This window comes from Amphibalanus amphitrite, unplaced genomic scaffold, assembly GCF_019059575.1.
Source record: "Amphibalanus amphitrite isolate SeventyFive unplaced genomic scaffold, NRLGWU_Aamphi_draft 000761F_arrow, whole genome shotgun sequence".
NCBI lineage: Eukaryota > Metazoa > Arthropoda > Thecostraca > Balanomorpha > Balanidae > Amphibalanus > Amphibalanus amphitrite.
In genome coordinates this window covers 87,231-103,749 of record NW_024882255.1, presented here as the reverse complement: position 1 = coordinate 103,749, position 16,519 = coordinate 87,231, and the positions used below count along the sequence as shown (strand labels likewise).

The window sequence follows — 16,519 nt, the reverse complement described above, 5'->3', positions numbered from 1 at the left end:
GATTAGGTTTCGGGCATAGAACGGCGCCCACCACCTCTACGTGAGCCAAACACGAAATGCGTCCTGGTGCTACCTACTATAATTCCAATGTTTTGTCAGATGCCGTCGCAGCCGGTCTCGACTCATTTTATCCTTTCCTTCTGTGTGGGATTTTGAACCAGCATTGTACCATGGCTAAAAGCGCATCGGTCCCTCTCTAAGCATCAATTAGCGCCTCACCAGGCTAATCCATGTTACGTTTGCACCAGCGGCACGTATTGCACATTTTGTTTTATTATTTGCACAGTTCATTGTGTGAACACTTTCCGATAAATCTACATTGCGTTTCCAAACACTCGCATAGCTGGCAGACGAGCTGTAATTGCAGTCGGGGACGAATCGACTACTCGGTCAATTCGATGTCAGACCTAAAACACAATGGTATCACACGGAGCCGAACCCTTTAGAACGGCATGTTACCACACAACTTTGCCACTCCATCCCTGAAAGCTGCGCCGTCAGACGTTCAAGGCACAGCATTAGCCTTCGATCTTCTCAGCCGGCAGAAAAATGGAGAACACTCATCCAAGCCTCGCTGGCGCCCTCTGCTCGATCGACTCCCAGGCACACCACTGAAGGCATGGCCGGCGGCCGACTCACGTGCGAGTTCACGTCGCTTTGTGACGGAAGTCAATCTAGCCGTCCTCCGTCACCTTTCCACCGCCCCTCCCCGGTCACAGTCCCCCAAACACTCTGTCCTGAGCCTCAGGCGGCGGGCTCGGGGGCCACCCGCAGTCGGCGCGTCTCCGAGTGTCTCCGCACGGTCACCACCAGCTGGTCGGACCCGTCCAGCAGGCGGTACACGTCCGCTGCCGCCCGGATCGGCTGGTCGTTTATGTGCGTGATCACATCGCCCGGCTTCAGGCCGCACCTGCCGGAACGGACGGAATGGTGTGTCAGTCATACAGCGGCCCGACAGCGTGCGTTATCCGCGGAGCGAGCTTGAATACATTGACGACTCGCAGCAGACATTCACATTCAATCACTCATCACAACCCCGGCTGGTGGTCATGCTCCCTATTACCACCCCCTTCCACCGCGCCGGTTCGGTTCAACTGCGTGGTACGACTCACGCATGTGCCGGAGAGCCTACGACCAGTTTCCAGACGAGCACGCCGTGCGTCAGGTCCTGCGGGAAGTCTGGCTGGCGCAGCATCAGCTCCTGGATGATGGCCGGCGTCAGCGTCAGCATGGTGATGCCCAGGTACCGCCGGCCGCCGGGCGACAGCGCCGGACGCTGCCCTGCACACGGGAGATAGCGGCAGGCGGTCAGAACTCGTGTCAGGGACGACGAATTACTTGTGCATGAGACGGGAACCGGGAAACACTGCAATAGTGCGCCTGGTGACATTGGATGACTACCATATGTAACGCCGTTGATACGCTGATGTACCAACAGTACAATTTTGTACTGATACAATACAATCAGTACAACGCTGCAGCGCTGCTCTAAGGTCGAAACTCTAAATGCGTTCCAAAAAAAGTTACCATAACACAACGAATCCTTCATCTCTCAGTTGACTGTCCTGCCCCCCGGCCGGCTGGTCGTCCGGACTCACTGATTTTGCCCTCGTCCGCCCTGGCCAGGAACAGCTTGGCGTAGTCGATCGGAATGGCGAACGATATGCCGGAGGTGACCTTCATGGCGTTGATGCCGATCACCTCGCCGTCGAGGTTCACCAGCGGCCCGCCAGAGTTGCCGAACTGGGAGTCAGAGACACCGGTCAGACATCTATTTTATTTTTATGAACTACCAAACACTTCCGACTGGCAAATCGTCCATAATCATCAAATATCTGCGAGTTATATCTGTGTGTCCACGACAGCAAAATGGTGTTCTGATGTTCATGTGAACGCAATATTTAGCTGCATCCTGGACAAAACAATGCCCAATAAACGTTCACCAGCTAGCAAATGGCAATATGTATTTACCTAGCTGTTGCCATAGTCGGCAAACGATTCCTATCGAGGTTAAACGTAAACCACACATTTTCTGACCTCCCACCAGATGAGCGCCCAACGAACGGTGTGTGCTACGTACCGTGATGGCGGCGTCCGTCTGAATGTACTGCATGTCCTTCCCGTGGAGACCGAGCTCGGCACTGGGCCGGTTCACCGCCGATACAACACCTGCCGAACCAACGGACGGGCGAGGAGTGTGTCAGAAGCGATATTGGCACATAGCGCACTGAGGTGTCAACGAACCAGCGCTGACGGTAAACACTTCTAACCCCGTATCATTTCTAGAGAAGCGCTCAGACGCGCTGGCCTTTGAGATTGATGTGGAGGCATTGGAGTGGTGATCCTTGGTCGCCTATCATGTCACTGACCTGCCGTGATGGTGTTGGAGAGGCCGAGCGGCGAGCCCAGGGCCACCACCCACTCCCCCAGACGCAGGTCGTTCGAGACGCCCAGCCTCAGCGTCGGAAGGTTCTTCTGCAGGTCGATAAAAACAATACATGAGTGGGACGAGAGGCGAAACAAAACACATCAATGATGCTAGGTATTGCGCCACTATTTAGTATCCGCAAATGTAGAAGCAACGTAGTTTCATGCTACCATTGCAGACATAGCAAAGACTACGCGAAACAACGCATGCAGCATATAAACACCAACCAATAAAAAAAAAAGATCTGAAGCACCAAAACAACGTGTGGGTTATGGGTATGAATATTCCACTGAGACACTTCGCACTTACCGCCGGGATCCGGACGGTGGCCAGGTCTGAGCCGATATCCACCGACTCGACGGTGCCCTTGAACGTTCTGCCATCGTGCAGTCGCACCTAGCAAGAACAAAACACCGGTAAATAGTGATAATTGAACAGCACAATACACTGAAACAATACGGCATTAATAGCGCGACAGGAAACATAACTGTTGCATTGCATGAACAAGAACACAAAGCTGACAAGGAAACGTTATTAAGTAGCAATGTCTGTGCAATGGGTAAGATGGCGCCACCGCACCTCGTGAGGGAGCTGCGCCGTCGGAGCCGTGCGGACAGCTCTTGCCGACAGCGGAAACCACCCTCTCACCTGGACGGTACTGTGAGGCGTGTTGACCACGACATGGGCGTTCGTCATGATGAGGCCGTCCGAGTTGACGATGAAACCGGAGCCGTTGGAGGCGGTGGCGGGACCACCAAACATCCCTCTCCTGAGGGTGGAACACTGTCACTACTGATGGCTAGCAAAAGTTTCGACCACACCCCAGATGTGAAACCGAAGTGATAACATAACGGCCAAGGACTTCGTGAGATGTGACCAGCCTGTGCTCTCGCTCAATCACGCCGATTCAAGTACAGCTCACTGCTCCCATCTACCAGCAACTGTCTGGTCTGGTATGGTTCTCACCGTCGCATATCCTTGATCTCGATGTAGACGAGCGCCGGCGCCGTCTTGTCCACCACGTCAGCGATGAAGCTGTACTGTTGGCGCCGGGAGGAAGCCGGGGCGCCGCCCTTCCCGGCCGTGTCGTTCGGGTCCGTGCCCAGTCCCTTGGCGGCGGAGACAGACGGCAGGAGGGCGGCCAGCAGCCGGCGCAGCGGGCCCGGCGGCGCCGGATCCGACCGCTCGCCGGACCGCTCCGAGAGGCCGACCAGCAGCGCGGCCAGTCCGCCGCCGGCGGCGCTCAGGGAGGCCCGCCGTCTGGACCCACTGTCCCGCCCACCACCAGAGCGCCGATCTCGACCAGAGGCGACACAGCGCACCTGGAAGTGGCCATCAACAGCTGCAAGGGGCCGGGTGACCGGCGGCGCCCTCTGCAGCACAGTTCTGCCCAGCCGGCAGACCGCTGAGCCCCAGACTGCAGCCATCAATGGTCCTGCACTGCTGGGAACAAATAGAATGATGAAGTACAGGTGGCTGCCAATGGCATCAGCCTTATAACCATCAAAGTCTTCCTATGGATAAGTAAGAATGGGTGCATTCAGCTGTCAGCATCCATGGCAGATTAGATAATGCATATGGGAATGATGAACTAATTATCACAAATTACAGTGTTTTAGGTATGTTGATGACACCCAATGCGGTATTAGTAGACCAGACATCACACAAAGGTTTTCCAACCAAGGAGAGGCGCTGTAGGTTTGTAGGTTGTAGGGTAGGTTTGTAGGTTGTAGGTTTTTAGGTTTGTAGGTTGTAGGTTAGGTTAGGTCATGTTAGGTTAGGTTTGTTTAGGTTTTGTTAGAAAGAAGTACAGTCCACAGCAGAAGTAATGTGGGGTTTCAGTCATGGGTATGTTCTGCTTCTGAAGCTTAGGAACGATTAGCCAGACAACAATGAAACTTTGAATGTAGCTTATATGTATCGTCACCCGTGCAGCTGCAACTTTAGCTATTGACATCTTCTTTTCGATCACTCCGCATTTAACAATCGCCAGTCAAAGCCAACCGTTGATATTGGTAAAACCCTACATTACTTAAGCGGTGGGCTGTACCTCCAGTCATAGCGCCTCTCCTTGGTTGAAAAACCTTCGAGTGACGTCTGCTCTACTAATACCCCCAATGCTTACAGTTCATGAGGCCTTAAAATAGCTGCAAATGTCAGTTTGGTTCCTGATGGTTCACCAAATCATTGAAAAATATATTCAGTTGGGCAGCCCTCTTGGGTGTATTAAAAAACAATCAGAACAGACCAGACGAAGACCAAACTGAAACTTACAACACCTAGCTTATTATATCTTAACACCTGCCTTGTGCCTATCTAGCCTTGCCGTGATTCAGATAATAACAATAAAAGGAATAGAGGGTATACCAAAATACTACATATTATAAAAAAAAATAAAGATATAACCTAGCCTTGGTTATAACAAGAGACACACCATAGACTTCTCAAGTGAGATATTTCCAAGGCCGATTGCAACAAACATTTGAAAATTACGTCACCAGAAGCGAAAAGAAGTCTTGAGAATATGAAATTTGTCGATAAAATTATGATAGCTCAACTTTTATGTATGTGACTGAAAATATTATCACAAACGTACTTGGTAATTGATCACCTTTACGAGACGAATAAATTGCGAATCACTCACTTTTCTTCTATTTTACTCCCAGCAGAAAATTGGGTTTTTGACGTCATCAAAACAATCAGAAAGGAGTATTCAATATTTTAAAGGGAGATTATGACCTTTTTCCACAAAATCTGAGTTAGGACCATTTTCTGACAAAACACAACAAGTTATAATGTAAATTAAAACCATTTTGCTCAATTCGGTACCTTGCCGCAAATATCTCAACTTGAAGTCACGTTAGCGGGGAGCGCTGAAAATGACCGTTGAATAAGTACTTACATCACTTTTTGGTACTTGCATGTAATTTTGTAAAATGAGCGTATTCATTACATTTGATCTTCATCACATCTAGTTAGTTAATGGTCGTCTATAGTGCCTTCAAAAGATATTCATGGTTTGGGGGTGGTTTATGTCTAAATTTACGCAACTATTTTTCCTGTTCATCATCTGTCGCCATATGCTGCTATTTTAGTAGCAACGACTCAATTTTGAATCGGTCCCGCCGACTGCACAATAAAAGAAGATAGATACAACACTTTTGCGGCATCACTGAAAAACTTATGCAGTACTGTTATCAAAATTCTCATAACACCGTTCGACAAACCTGAAGTCTTTTTGAAATAAATATGCTTGTATTTTTCGCTTCAGGCTCTGAGGCCAAAATAATGAATTTCGTAGTCGCAATCGCAAGATTTGGCTGCGTTTCTGGCGCATGCCGTTCATTTGTGGCGCTTGGAAACAAAAACCCTGTTTACATAGCATTTAGAAATTTCCCTAGCTGGCTTAGAGATATCACAAAACTGGCCAGTGACCTTTTGCAACTACACAAGTGACTGTATTCAATGCTACGAAGAGCACTTTCTCGGAATTCAGGCATAATACATCAATAAATTGCAATAGATAGGTTATTTTCGGCTTGAAAAAAGGGTACTATTTCATGCGTACAAAGACTATTTGCAAGCACCATATCTGCTGCCATATCTCCCTGCACCCCTTCGTAAACACTTTGCCATATTAGCTAAATCAAGCTATGTAAATCACAATTTATGCAGATATTCTTTACAAAAATAAAATATAAAGCGATATGTAATATAAACGAAACTAAGATATAAAAGGCTCTAAAGAAAAACATCTTAGAAAACAAGTATTTGGCCCACCACTAATATCGAGTACTGCTGTCTCTCGGCAGACAGCTCTGCACTCTGATTGGCGGAAATCAAGGTCAAACTAGTGCTGGGCAACGAAGTTATGACCAAGTACAGCATGCTTAGGAACGATGATGACGTAGTTGGGGGTGGTAGATTTAGCGTGAAGACCCACCAACAGATGATTTCCTGTCTTATTACTATTGGCAAAAATAGCGAAGTTGGGTTTATCAACAACAACATTAAGGGTTCTTTTCTGAAAATATAAAAGCATTCATCAGACTTTCCTAAAAACATCAAAATATGACTTCTAAGTGGATCACCAGAGCCGCCACAAAATAGCTTGAACGCCGTGGCTCCTTAATGACGTCATTTTCTGATTAGCAAATCAGCGCCGAGCAAGGCTTACTCTGATTGGTCACAGAAATATCGAGAGTTTTATGTTGAGGGGACCGGAGTGCACCTTTGGTTAGGAATTTTTCACGGCGGTGGTAAAATCCTCTGGCTTACGCTCTGGCTCAGCCCCCGTTCACGAGCTTCAGAATTCCTTTACCGTGACGTCATCACGGCGCATGAATTTTCCTTCACCCATAGAAATGCATGCAAAGCATGGTGTGTTTCAGGCGGGCTAAGGAGAAATCTAAGGCCTACATGTGTTCAAAAGACGTACCATTAAGCCAATGGATTCGTCTCATTACGATAAATGGGGTTGAAATCGAAACATTCGGCCTATATTTATCTAAAATGGGCCAATCAAATGGTCCCTGCAACTCATAATGAAGGATTTCCTCTGCGTTGAAAAATTTGTTACGAGTGTTTTTTCACCAGCGACAGGGGAAATCCTTCATAATTTATAACATAACATAAGATTACTACCATATTCCCTCGCATTTCTGTTGCGCATCGCCTCACAAATCAGAGTTTTGTGAAGTTTTTATTAATTTAATTGTCATATTTTGACTGATTTTGGCGATTTTCAATTATTTCAACGCAGCATGGATCAGATAGCTCTCATAGTTTGCTGAAGAATGTGGCTTTTGCTTGGTTATTTTCAAGTTATCTGTGATTTGGTGCGCCGTGATTGTAGCATTATACAAATTTTATCATTTTAAAAAAATTGAATCAACTTTTGAAGTGAAGTTCACATGAAAAATCAAAAGTTCAAGCATAATAATTGTTTAAACATAATGATGCAACATGTGTCTCCCAGATGGAACTTATATTTCAATTGAAAACTGAAAATGGAAAACAGAAGATGGATCTGCGGAGTTACTGAGATCACAAGGTGCTCTTGATTGTTGGTAATTGAAGATGTTGAGAAAACTTGTGAATCTGCATACCAGTCCTGACTTGCTTGATTGTTTAAAACTATTTTAATTCTCATAATTGTGTAATGTGTAGTGACTGTGCACACTGCGCAGCACATGTGCGCAGAAATGTGCAGGTGGCTGGTTGGTGGGTTGAACTTCGGAGATGCGAATTTGGATGTCAGTTATAAAATTAATGGTTATGCCTTGTAGAGTAAGCTCTGCTGTTTCTTTGTAATTGTCTTTTATTTTAAAATTGTAACCTACAATGCTGTTAGTTTCATTTTTATTAAAATGCTCGACCAGAATTTGCACTTGTTCATGCATGATGGCTAAGTTTGGGGTGTTTATTCAACCCTGACTGCTCAAGTTTTTCAAAGGCACATGACACAGCACGGCTAGATCAGCTGGTACCTACCTGTTGACTATTTTTTGTTTTTGGTGGTGATGTGTTTGCTGTTTGTCTTTTGCAAGGTGGTCAATGAAATAAAATAATGCATTATTTTGGAATGTTTCCTTGACAGAAGCCAGGAGCCGGATTGATGTGTGCTGGTGAATGAGATGGTTCAAAAGCATTATCTGATGTTTTCCAATGTGCATAAGCCATAACATCCCTTTCATACGCTTAAGTTTTAATAGCTTCTCAGTCTCTGTCATTTTCCTGGAATATTGGTGTAGATAAGAGATATCAGTACCTTCTCAGAGGTACCTGCCTTCTGCTGGATGAATATTTTATTGGTTTGACGAAATGGACAGGTAGCCTTATGATAATGTAATGTGAAATCTTATTTCTATAAAACTTTGAAAATTAAGTTCTAATTATTCATATGTGCATACATTTTTGATGACTAAGAAAGTTTTCCACAAGAGTAGAAAATGTGGGAAAGTCTATCAAATAACACATTCTGAAGGCTCAATGCTGACAGAGTGCTGCCTCAAAGAATAACTGACTTGCTGGGTTACGAATATTTCTTTATTATAATTTTCAAATTAAATGTACAATACATTGCAGTGAAATAACAAAATAGTGCAGTAAAATAGTATTGGCGACGATCAAACAACACGTGCGCCATTGATGTCTGCAAAAATTGCTACCAGATTGCTACCAAATCCGTGACGTAGCTGCGGCGCCTTTATTTCCCTAGTGAACCAACCTGAGTAGTAAAGTAATCTTGCTCTGGCTTGTCTAGCAGTGCCATCTATAATAGAAGTCTTCAACTAGCAGTTTGGCACTTATGATCGCCTAGATGACGCTACCAATCGGTTTAGGTATTTGTTTGACTTGATGAATGAGCGCAACGTGAATAAATAGGTAATTACTGACTCTCGAATCTGCTTAGAAAGTCATTTAGAGCGTATGTGATACTTGTTACCAAATATCTTACGCACTCAGTTTCTGCTTCGTGTTTTCCATGCCTTTTGAATCGATCAAGAAAATGTCACTGCTCAGAGGTTGAAGGTAAGCGGGAAAAGGGGTGTTACATATTTGATCTTTCTATAAATGAATGTGGAATAAGAATAAATGTAATCCGCTAAATATAAGCTGCAAGGAGTGCATCGAACTCAACAATCAGCTTTATTTTCATCGCTTTTATTGAAACAACTTAGTCTTATGCTTAAATGTTGGGTAAAAACTTTGCAATATTCCACTCATATGATGCCCAAATGTACAACATACAATTCATTTGAAGCCCATGCGTCGTTTATTATCAAAACTACATAACATGCAGAGCATCATAAACTTGGCAGGCTTTTTCTATTTGGTGGCCAGAACTCCATTACCACATTTCTGGATTTTGTATTTGCTGCGCAGCATTTGTCGACATGGCGGAGGCCGAACACCTGAAAGTAGATCGAGCTGGCATGTGAATCTGGCAACTCCTATGTAAACGGGGCTAAAGAAGAGTAGGCACTATGTACCCCCGAATTAGAAACTCAGAGGTGGGCATCGCTACCGAAATTTGGAAACCGCTACCGCTACCTTCCGCAACCTGAGGTACCCAAAGCGCAATCGCAACTCCGAAACTATTTTGCAGATCGTAAAAGCGCAACTCGCAACTCCGCAACTCCGCTACCCACCTCTATTGCGTACTACGTTTTATCAGTTTTAGCCCTCGCATGTGTAGGCCGTGGAGGTTTGATGGACCCCCCCCCCCGGTTTTTCGCGAATAACTCGCGCAAAAGCGGACGACCGCGACGAAACTTTCAGTACCATCGAGTTGATCAATTTTACACCTACTCTGAAAATTTCATGACCCTAACCCAAATGACCTTTGACCTATTTGATATTTCTCGAGACCATGTTTGGCCGAAATCGCGATTCAGCGAATGTCAGCTCACATTATCCGCGCGTTTCCAGTCTTTTGTGATTGTAAACGTCCAAACATGTGAAATGATGTTCGTCCCATGCCTTACGGTGGGGTGGGTGTCAATGTCACGTGAAGGTCAGGTCAAGGTCATTGACTTTGATGACCTTGGTTCTCTTTTTCGAGTTTTACATGTTTCTAGGGTAGTTTTTGAGGCTGATTTCGAGTTTTGCATCCATTTGAACATTAACGAAGTAGTTTTAGTGCCTTCGTTACATGTTACGGCGCCGTCACATGGTAGTTGACAGTTGACACCTACTATAGATAGCCGGCAGGACGCCTACTGGTTGACCTGACCTGACCTGACCTGACCCGACCTGGCCTAAATGCATGAAGACATCATCGGTGATCAAAACTAATATGAAATACGTGATTAGCACCCCGAAAAAAAACAACAGCTTCACTTCGCGAAGTTCTAGCAGGTCTCTATTTTCCCGACTTTTGGGTCATTGAACTGACCTGGAAGGTCAACCAATGACCTAGGACCTTAAAATTGGGTATCATCGGGTTCCTCTCGTAACGGGCAACACGCTCGTTTTTTTTTCCACGAAGCTCTAGCTCGATCAGGGGCCGAACGGCAGGGGGTGGGGTCCAACCGACCCTCCCCCCCCCCCCTACACGTTAGACGCTGGCAAACGCCGTACGAGGGTTAGTTCTGAAGTGCAGTGTAAGGTATATGTCTCATAGGTAGTACCTTTTGAAGTGGCGATTTCTCTCTCTCTCTCTCTCTCTCTCTCTCTCTCTCTCTCTCTCTCTCTCTCTCTCTCTCTCTCTCTCTCTCTCTCTCTCTCTCTCTCTCTCTCTCTCTCTTTCTCTCTCTCTCTCTCTCTCTCTCTCTCTCTCTCTCTCTCTCTCTCTCTCTCTCTCTCTCGCCCCCGTCAGCGGTGGCGGCCCCGGTAGCGGTTGCGCTTTAGAATTTTTCGCTTCCGCAACTCGCAACTCCGCAACTTTTTTGGGCTCGGTAGCCGATCCGTAACTCCGCTACCAAGAGGGTAGTCCGCAAGTTGCGGAGTTGCGGAGTTGCGGACTTAAGTTGCGCAATGCCCAGCTCTGTAGAAACTAATTAATTCTAAACCGAATTAACTCTAATTCAAATTAGAATCCTTACAACCAAGCAACGACAAGGCGATAACATAAACAAAAACCCAAGCGTCGCTGTTTGAAACAAAAGCGCCATATACTGCGACTTTTTTATAGAGAAGGACAACGCATTTCGGTGGGTGTTACAAGTACTGCAAGTACTGCTTCTTTTTTGCAAAAATAAAAACCTTTTTCACATACGAAAATGTGCTAGGAAATTTTCATATTTTATAGAAACTACAGTAGAAATAGTATAGATGTCGAGTAATTTTTATTTAAGAAAAAAGAAAGCTCATTATCTCCCTTTAATAAAGCAGAAACACTGCGACAGAAATCGCGCGGCTGATACCAAGATACCTATAAGAAACAGGTAGGTCCGATGTTTTGAGTAAAGCCCACGTAAAGCCCTGGTGACGTCACTGACATTTCTTATATGGAGAATTTCGCCCATAAGAAAAATATTTTACATACGAAAACTTGTATTTCATTCGGAAAAAATACATTCTATCAATTTCATCATGAAACTTATATAATTTAATTAAAAAACTTGAAATCCTTTGAGTGCTTGTCCCAACCCCTGCTATACCTTTGGTCACGTGACTTCCATGATAAACATTGCGTTTTGCAATGTTATGACTTAAACAGAAGCAATAAATGTTACAAGCGTATTATTTATGATGTTTTAGGCAGCAATCGTGTAATAACATCCTTGAATTATATACATTTTGCTTAAAAGAGGTCACGTGATGTTACCAGATTGTGCTCGGACAGCATCTTCTTGAACTTCGATTTTGAGTACTTTTTACCTTCATTGAGTCCTAATAACGGACGTTTTTAGTTATAAAATGAAGCAATGAATCTATTGAGGGCAAAATTTAATCATTTTTGCACTTTCAAGCCGGGCTATCCTGGCATGAACTTCGGCCGGTTTGTGTGTGAAGCCTATGGTGAAGGGAAAACTTCACGCCCGGCTGACGTCACAGACCTCGGCTACCAAATCGTGTCCGGTGGGGGTCGGCTGATACAAAGGCTGCAGTAAGAAAAAAAAATGAATTTGGATGGATTTATTTTTGTTGAGTTCAAGTTGATTGTTGTTGAGCAATTGTGGTTTGTGTATTGGTGGTTATGGCAATTTCAATTTATGCTGTAATATGGCTGGATATCCTGGAAGACATTGGAGAGGCCAAATTCAATAAGGGCCATATTTATTAGGGGAGATAGGGGTCAATTGTAACATTTTTTTTTGCATTTTATCATCTCATCATTTTTATGATTTTATCATCTTATGATCTGGTGCAAACACATTTGCAGTTATAAAGTTCTTTCTTTTATTTTCAGAAACAATAATATTTTTGTCGCCTGTACGTACACCAAAAATATTTCCAAAATAGCATCTTTTTCAGGACGCCGGTGAAAACAGGGCGCCGGAGGGCATATTAGTCACGTGATATTTGGAAGTTCTCCCCCTCCACGGGCCTTCTGTATCCTACACGTCACGTGTGATTTTCACGAACCTTGATCAAATCGCCCCAGGCGCCCTGTTTTCACCGTCGTCCCTTTTTCAGGTCAAAATTTAGGTCCAAAAAAGTCAGTTCAGGTTTCAGCTGTTACAATTCAAATTCACCCCAGTTAAGGTACGGGTTCAAAAGTAACATCACCCGGGGACAAAGTTAGCATGTTACTTACAGCCTACAGGCTATGGAACGGAAATGCAATATTTTCAAAATCTTTGATTTGATGAAGTGTAACACATGTTCATATCCTCAGACATGGTAGGTAGGTTCTGTTCTTTTTAGGAAAAAAAACACTTTAAACCTTGTTATACAGGGATTGAATGGACCAATTCTCCCTCAGGTTTTTGCAAATAAATTTAGTAAAAAGCTGCCAATTGCGACAAAACTTGCAGTTGTCTTAATTCTAGCAATGTTTCACCTGTCTTGAAAATTTGTTGACCTTAACTTAGTGGCCTTTGACCTGTAACCTGTTATATTTGACCCCTGCTGCCTGCAAGAATGTTACAATCGTCCCTGTCGCGCAGTGACATTTTTTACAAAACTGGCACCAAAAGATGTATGGACAGCATCTAATGCTTTCAATTTACGGACAACAAGCCTGCCAACGCTTACACAAAGTCTGAACTGAAGTCGTTATCTTTTCAATTGCAGCCTGTGGTAGACGTGCTCTTGCTGAATACTTGCTTGATACGCTTTTTATACTTCAGAAAGCTGTATTCCACAACTGTGCATTGAGTCAGTTCAAGATCGACAATATAGACAAAGAGCGTCTCACACGAGGGCGACGAACAACGGCGCAAACCAAGGTTACATGAATATGGTCGTGTGACGCTAAACTACTGCTATAAGATAAAGACCGCTAAACTACTGCTGTAAGATAAACTATCACATCCCCCTTCTCACGAACGCTCACAAGTCCAAACGGATAGGCGCTCGCGTCACTCGGCCGGATCGGGTACGCGCAGCGCTAGGATCCGGACGAATGTCCTGGGCGGTCCGCCTCACGGGCCGCGGGGCGTCGTCGTCCGTGTCCACCGAGGACGTGCTGCTCGCTCTGGATAGCGGGCGGGACCCGCGCTGAACCATGTAGGACGATGGTGCCTCGTGTTCCGCTTTGATGGTTCCCTGTTCCCACGTGCTCGTCGCCTTGTTTCTGATGAATACCGCGTCACCAGGAAGCAGCATCGGCTCAGGGCGGCGTTGCCCGACGCGTGCGTTGTGGCTGTCGCGCTGCTGTTGCTGGCGGTACTCCAGACGGTTTCGGTGGTTCGTCGTTTCCTGGCTCTCCATGTGTCGATGAGGAAGCTGATCGATTCTGCGACCGAACAGCAGCTCTGCGGGTGACGGGAGAACGCTGTCAATCGGAGTGGCCCTCAGGGTGCGGAGACCGATCTGGAACTTGGTGTAGTTCCCAGCGCACTTCTGCAGCAGGCTTTTCACGGTTTTCACATGACGCTCCGCGATGCCGTTGCTCTGCGGGTGATGCGGGGACGATGTCACGTGTTTGAACCCGAACATCTCGCTGAATGTCCTGAACTCTTTCGAACTGTACTGGGGGCCGTTGTCAGAGTACACAGTGCTCGGTGATCCATGTTCAGCGAACAGCTGCATCATGACCTTGATCACTTGCGTGCTGGTCGTGCTCGTCAGCTCGTAGACGAATGGGAACTTGGAGTAGTGGTCCACTATGATGATAAAGTGCCTCCCATTGCTGTAAAACAGGTCCGTGCTGACATCGGTCCAGGGACCGGGGGGAACTGGGTGCTGGTGCTCAGCTTCGATTGTGCTTGCACTTGCAGCGGGACGTGATGCCTGGCAGGGCAGGCAGGCAGCGACGCGCGCCTCCACGTCCTTCTTCAGCGTTGGCCAGAAGATTGAGTCTCTGGCTCGCAGTTCCATCTTCACACGGCCTTGATGTCCTTCATGTAGTCTTTCGACGTACCACTGCTGAAGCTGATCCGGGATGACCACGGCGGTGCCCTTGATGACCAGTCCATCGTCGATCACCAGGGCGTCTCGGACCGACCAGAACGGTTTGACCGCTGGGTGGGCTTCGCAGCGTCTTGCTGGCCACCCGCTCAGGATGACCTTCTTCAGCTGGTGTAGTGTCTCGTCTCGGCGGGTTTCTTCTCGCAGCTCCTCCAGGCGTGATGGGGTGAACTGCACCAGGCCGATGCAGACGTCCAGCTGAAGAGTAGTCGTCGGACTTGGTCGTTCTGTGGGAAGTCTGGATAGCGCGTCAGACACATACATTGTGTCACCCTTCCGGTACTTCAGGGTAAACGTGTAGTTTTCGATGCGGAGAAGCATCCGCTGCAGGCGCGCGGGGGCGCGAGCTATGCTCTTCTGCAGTATCATCTCTAGGGGTTTGTGATCAGATATGACCTCGAATGTGCGTCCGAACAGATATGTTCTGAATTTTTCGCACCCGAACACCACTGCAAGCATCTCCCGTTCGATGTTGGCGTACCTCGTCTCAGTATCGCTTAGTGCTTTCGAGCCGAACGCGACTGGCTGGCCATCCTGCAACAGCACTGCGCCCAGCGCCACACCGGAAGCATCAACTTCAAGCGTTACCGGTCTCGACGGGTCGTAGTATGCCAGTACTGCATCTGAGGAAATGATGTCCTTTAGTGTCTGGAAGTCCTTGCAGGCTTTTGGAGACCACTCGACGATGGCGTTCTTCAACATCTGCCTCAGGTGATGTGTCAGATCTGAGAAACCTGGAATGAACGGAGACAGGTAAGTGCACATACCCAGGAACGACTGCAGCTCTGCCACGTTCTTGGGGCGCTCGATGTTCTTGATCGCTTCCACCTTTGCGGGGTCGGGCGATACACCGTTCGCACTGTACACATGTCCGAAGAAGGACACTTGACTCAGGCCGATGGCGCACTTGTCCGGATTGAAGACTAGACCTTTTTCTTGCGCGCGCTTCATGAGGGCGAGGAGCCGTTCCGTGTGCTCGGTTGCGTCCTTGCCATACACACAGATGTCATCTGCGATGTTGATGACTCCTTCCAATTCTGTGAGGATTTCATCCATTTTCCTCTGGAAGAGATCTTGTGAGAGCCTGATGCCAAACGGCAGCCTGCAGAACCTGTATCTGCCGAATGGTGAGTTGAAGGTAGTCAGCTTGCTTGACTCCTCATCCAGCTGGATGGCCCAGTAGCCTGCACGGGCGTCCAACTTCGAGAAGGTTGTTGCCCCAGCCAGCTGATGGGTGATTTCTTCAGTTGTGATGTTCCTGTGATGTGGCCTCTTTATGGCCCTGTTTAGGTCCTTTGGGTCAAGGCAGACCCGCAGCTTCCCGTCTGGTTTCTTCGTGATGACCAGACTGGATACCCAGTCAGTGGGCTCTTGCATGGGTTTGATGACGCCCATCTTCTCCATGGTATCTAGCTCCTTTTTTAAGTCATCTCGCAGGTGGATAGGGCACTTCCTTGGAGGATGCACCACAGGCTTGATTGTTGGGTCAACTTCGATTGAGGCTGTTCCTGGAAACTTGCCCAGTCCTCGAAACTGGTCCGGGTACTCCTTGATGAGCTGCTGAGTGTCTGTGATGATTTCATGAGCATGCACTTCATCTCTGACCTTTGATTTCACCATGTGCACTTGCTGGTTTAGGCGGACGAGGTCCAGCTTCTCACATGCTGGCAGACCAACCAGGATGGGACCCTCGCAGTCAACCACATGGAACTTTTGTGTTGACCTTTTCCCGTTGAAGAAGCACTCAACTTCCAAGACACCATGTTGTTTGATGTCCGTGCCGTTGTATGCTGTGATCCTGGTTTTGTCATTTTGGAGGTGCACACTTGAGGGCATCTTCTTGAGGCACCTGACTGGTAGGATGTTGCCATCTGCACCAGTGTCCACTTTTGCATGGAAAGTGTGACACCCAGGCAGTCCTTCAATCTTCACTTGGAGGTCTGCGAAGGCCTCCGACCTCGACTGAGTCGTTTGAAGAGCATCAAAGAACACATGTGGTAGACGTGCTCTTGCTGAATACTTGCTTGATACGCTTTTTATACTTCAGAAAGCTGTATTCCACAACTG

The 16,519-nt window shown here is 46.8% G+C and overlaps 2 protein-coding genes across 19 annotated transcripts in view; one reads left to right on the top strand and one right to left on the bottom strand.

Moving 5' to 3' along the window:
• Positions 1-257: 257 nt before the first annotated feature.
• Positions 258-16,512, bottom strand: LOC122365751 (serine protease HTRA2, mitochondrial-like). Of its 12 annotated transcripts, none has more exons than XM_043337221.1 (9): positions 13,076-13,233; positions 3,395-3,868; positions 3,077-3,197; positions 2,738-2,824; positions 2,370-2,475; positions 2,081-2,169; positions 1,599-1,743; positions 1,113-1,281; positions 258-910 (listed from the first exon to the last, which is right to left on the bottom strand). In XM_043337221.1, exons 2-9 carry the CDS (start codon positions 3,853-3,855, stop codon positions 745-747), a joined length of 1,344 nt encoding a protein of 447 aa, XP_043193156.1. In that variant the 5' UTR covers positions 3,856-3,868; positions 13,076-13,233; the 3' UTR covers positions 258-744. The 12 variants fall into 12 exon arrangements, 11 of the variants coding, with proteins under 11 accessions (XP_043193156.1, XP_043193160.1, XP_043193167.1 ...); XM_043337225.1 differs by lacking the exon at positions 13,076-13,233 and adding an exon at positions 5,331-5,609; XM_043337232.1 differs by lacking the exon at positions 13,076-13,233 and adding an exon at positions 5,073-5,301.
• Positions 7,090-16,519, top strand: part of LOC122365753 (RNA 3'-terminal phosphate cyclase-like) — a 37,257-nt gene continuing 27,827 nt past the window's right edge. Inside the window, exon 1 of one of the 7 annotated variants that reach the window (XM_043337234.1) lies at positions 7,090-8,962. The gene's annotated coding sequence lies outside the window, so the exon portion shown is untranslated. Of the gene's footprint in view, positions 8,963-11,928; positions 12,157-16,519 lie in introns of those variants that run through there. The other 6 variants (XM_043337238.1, XM_043337236.1, XM_043337239.1 and 3 more) reach the window with 6 other exon arrangements.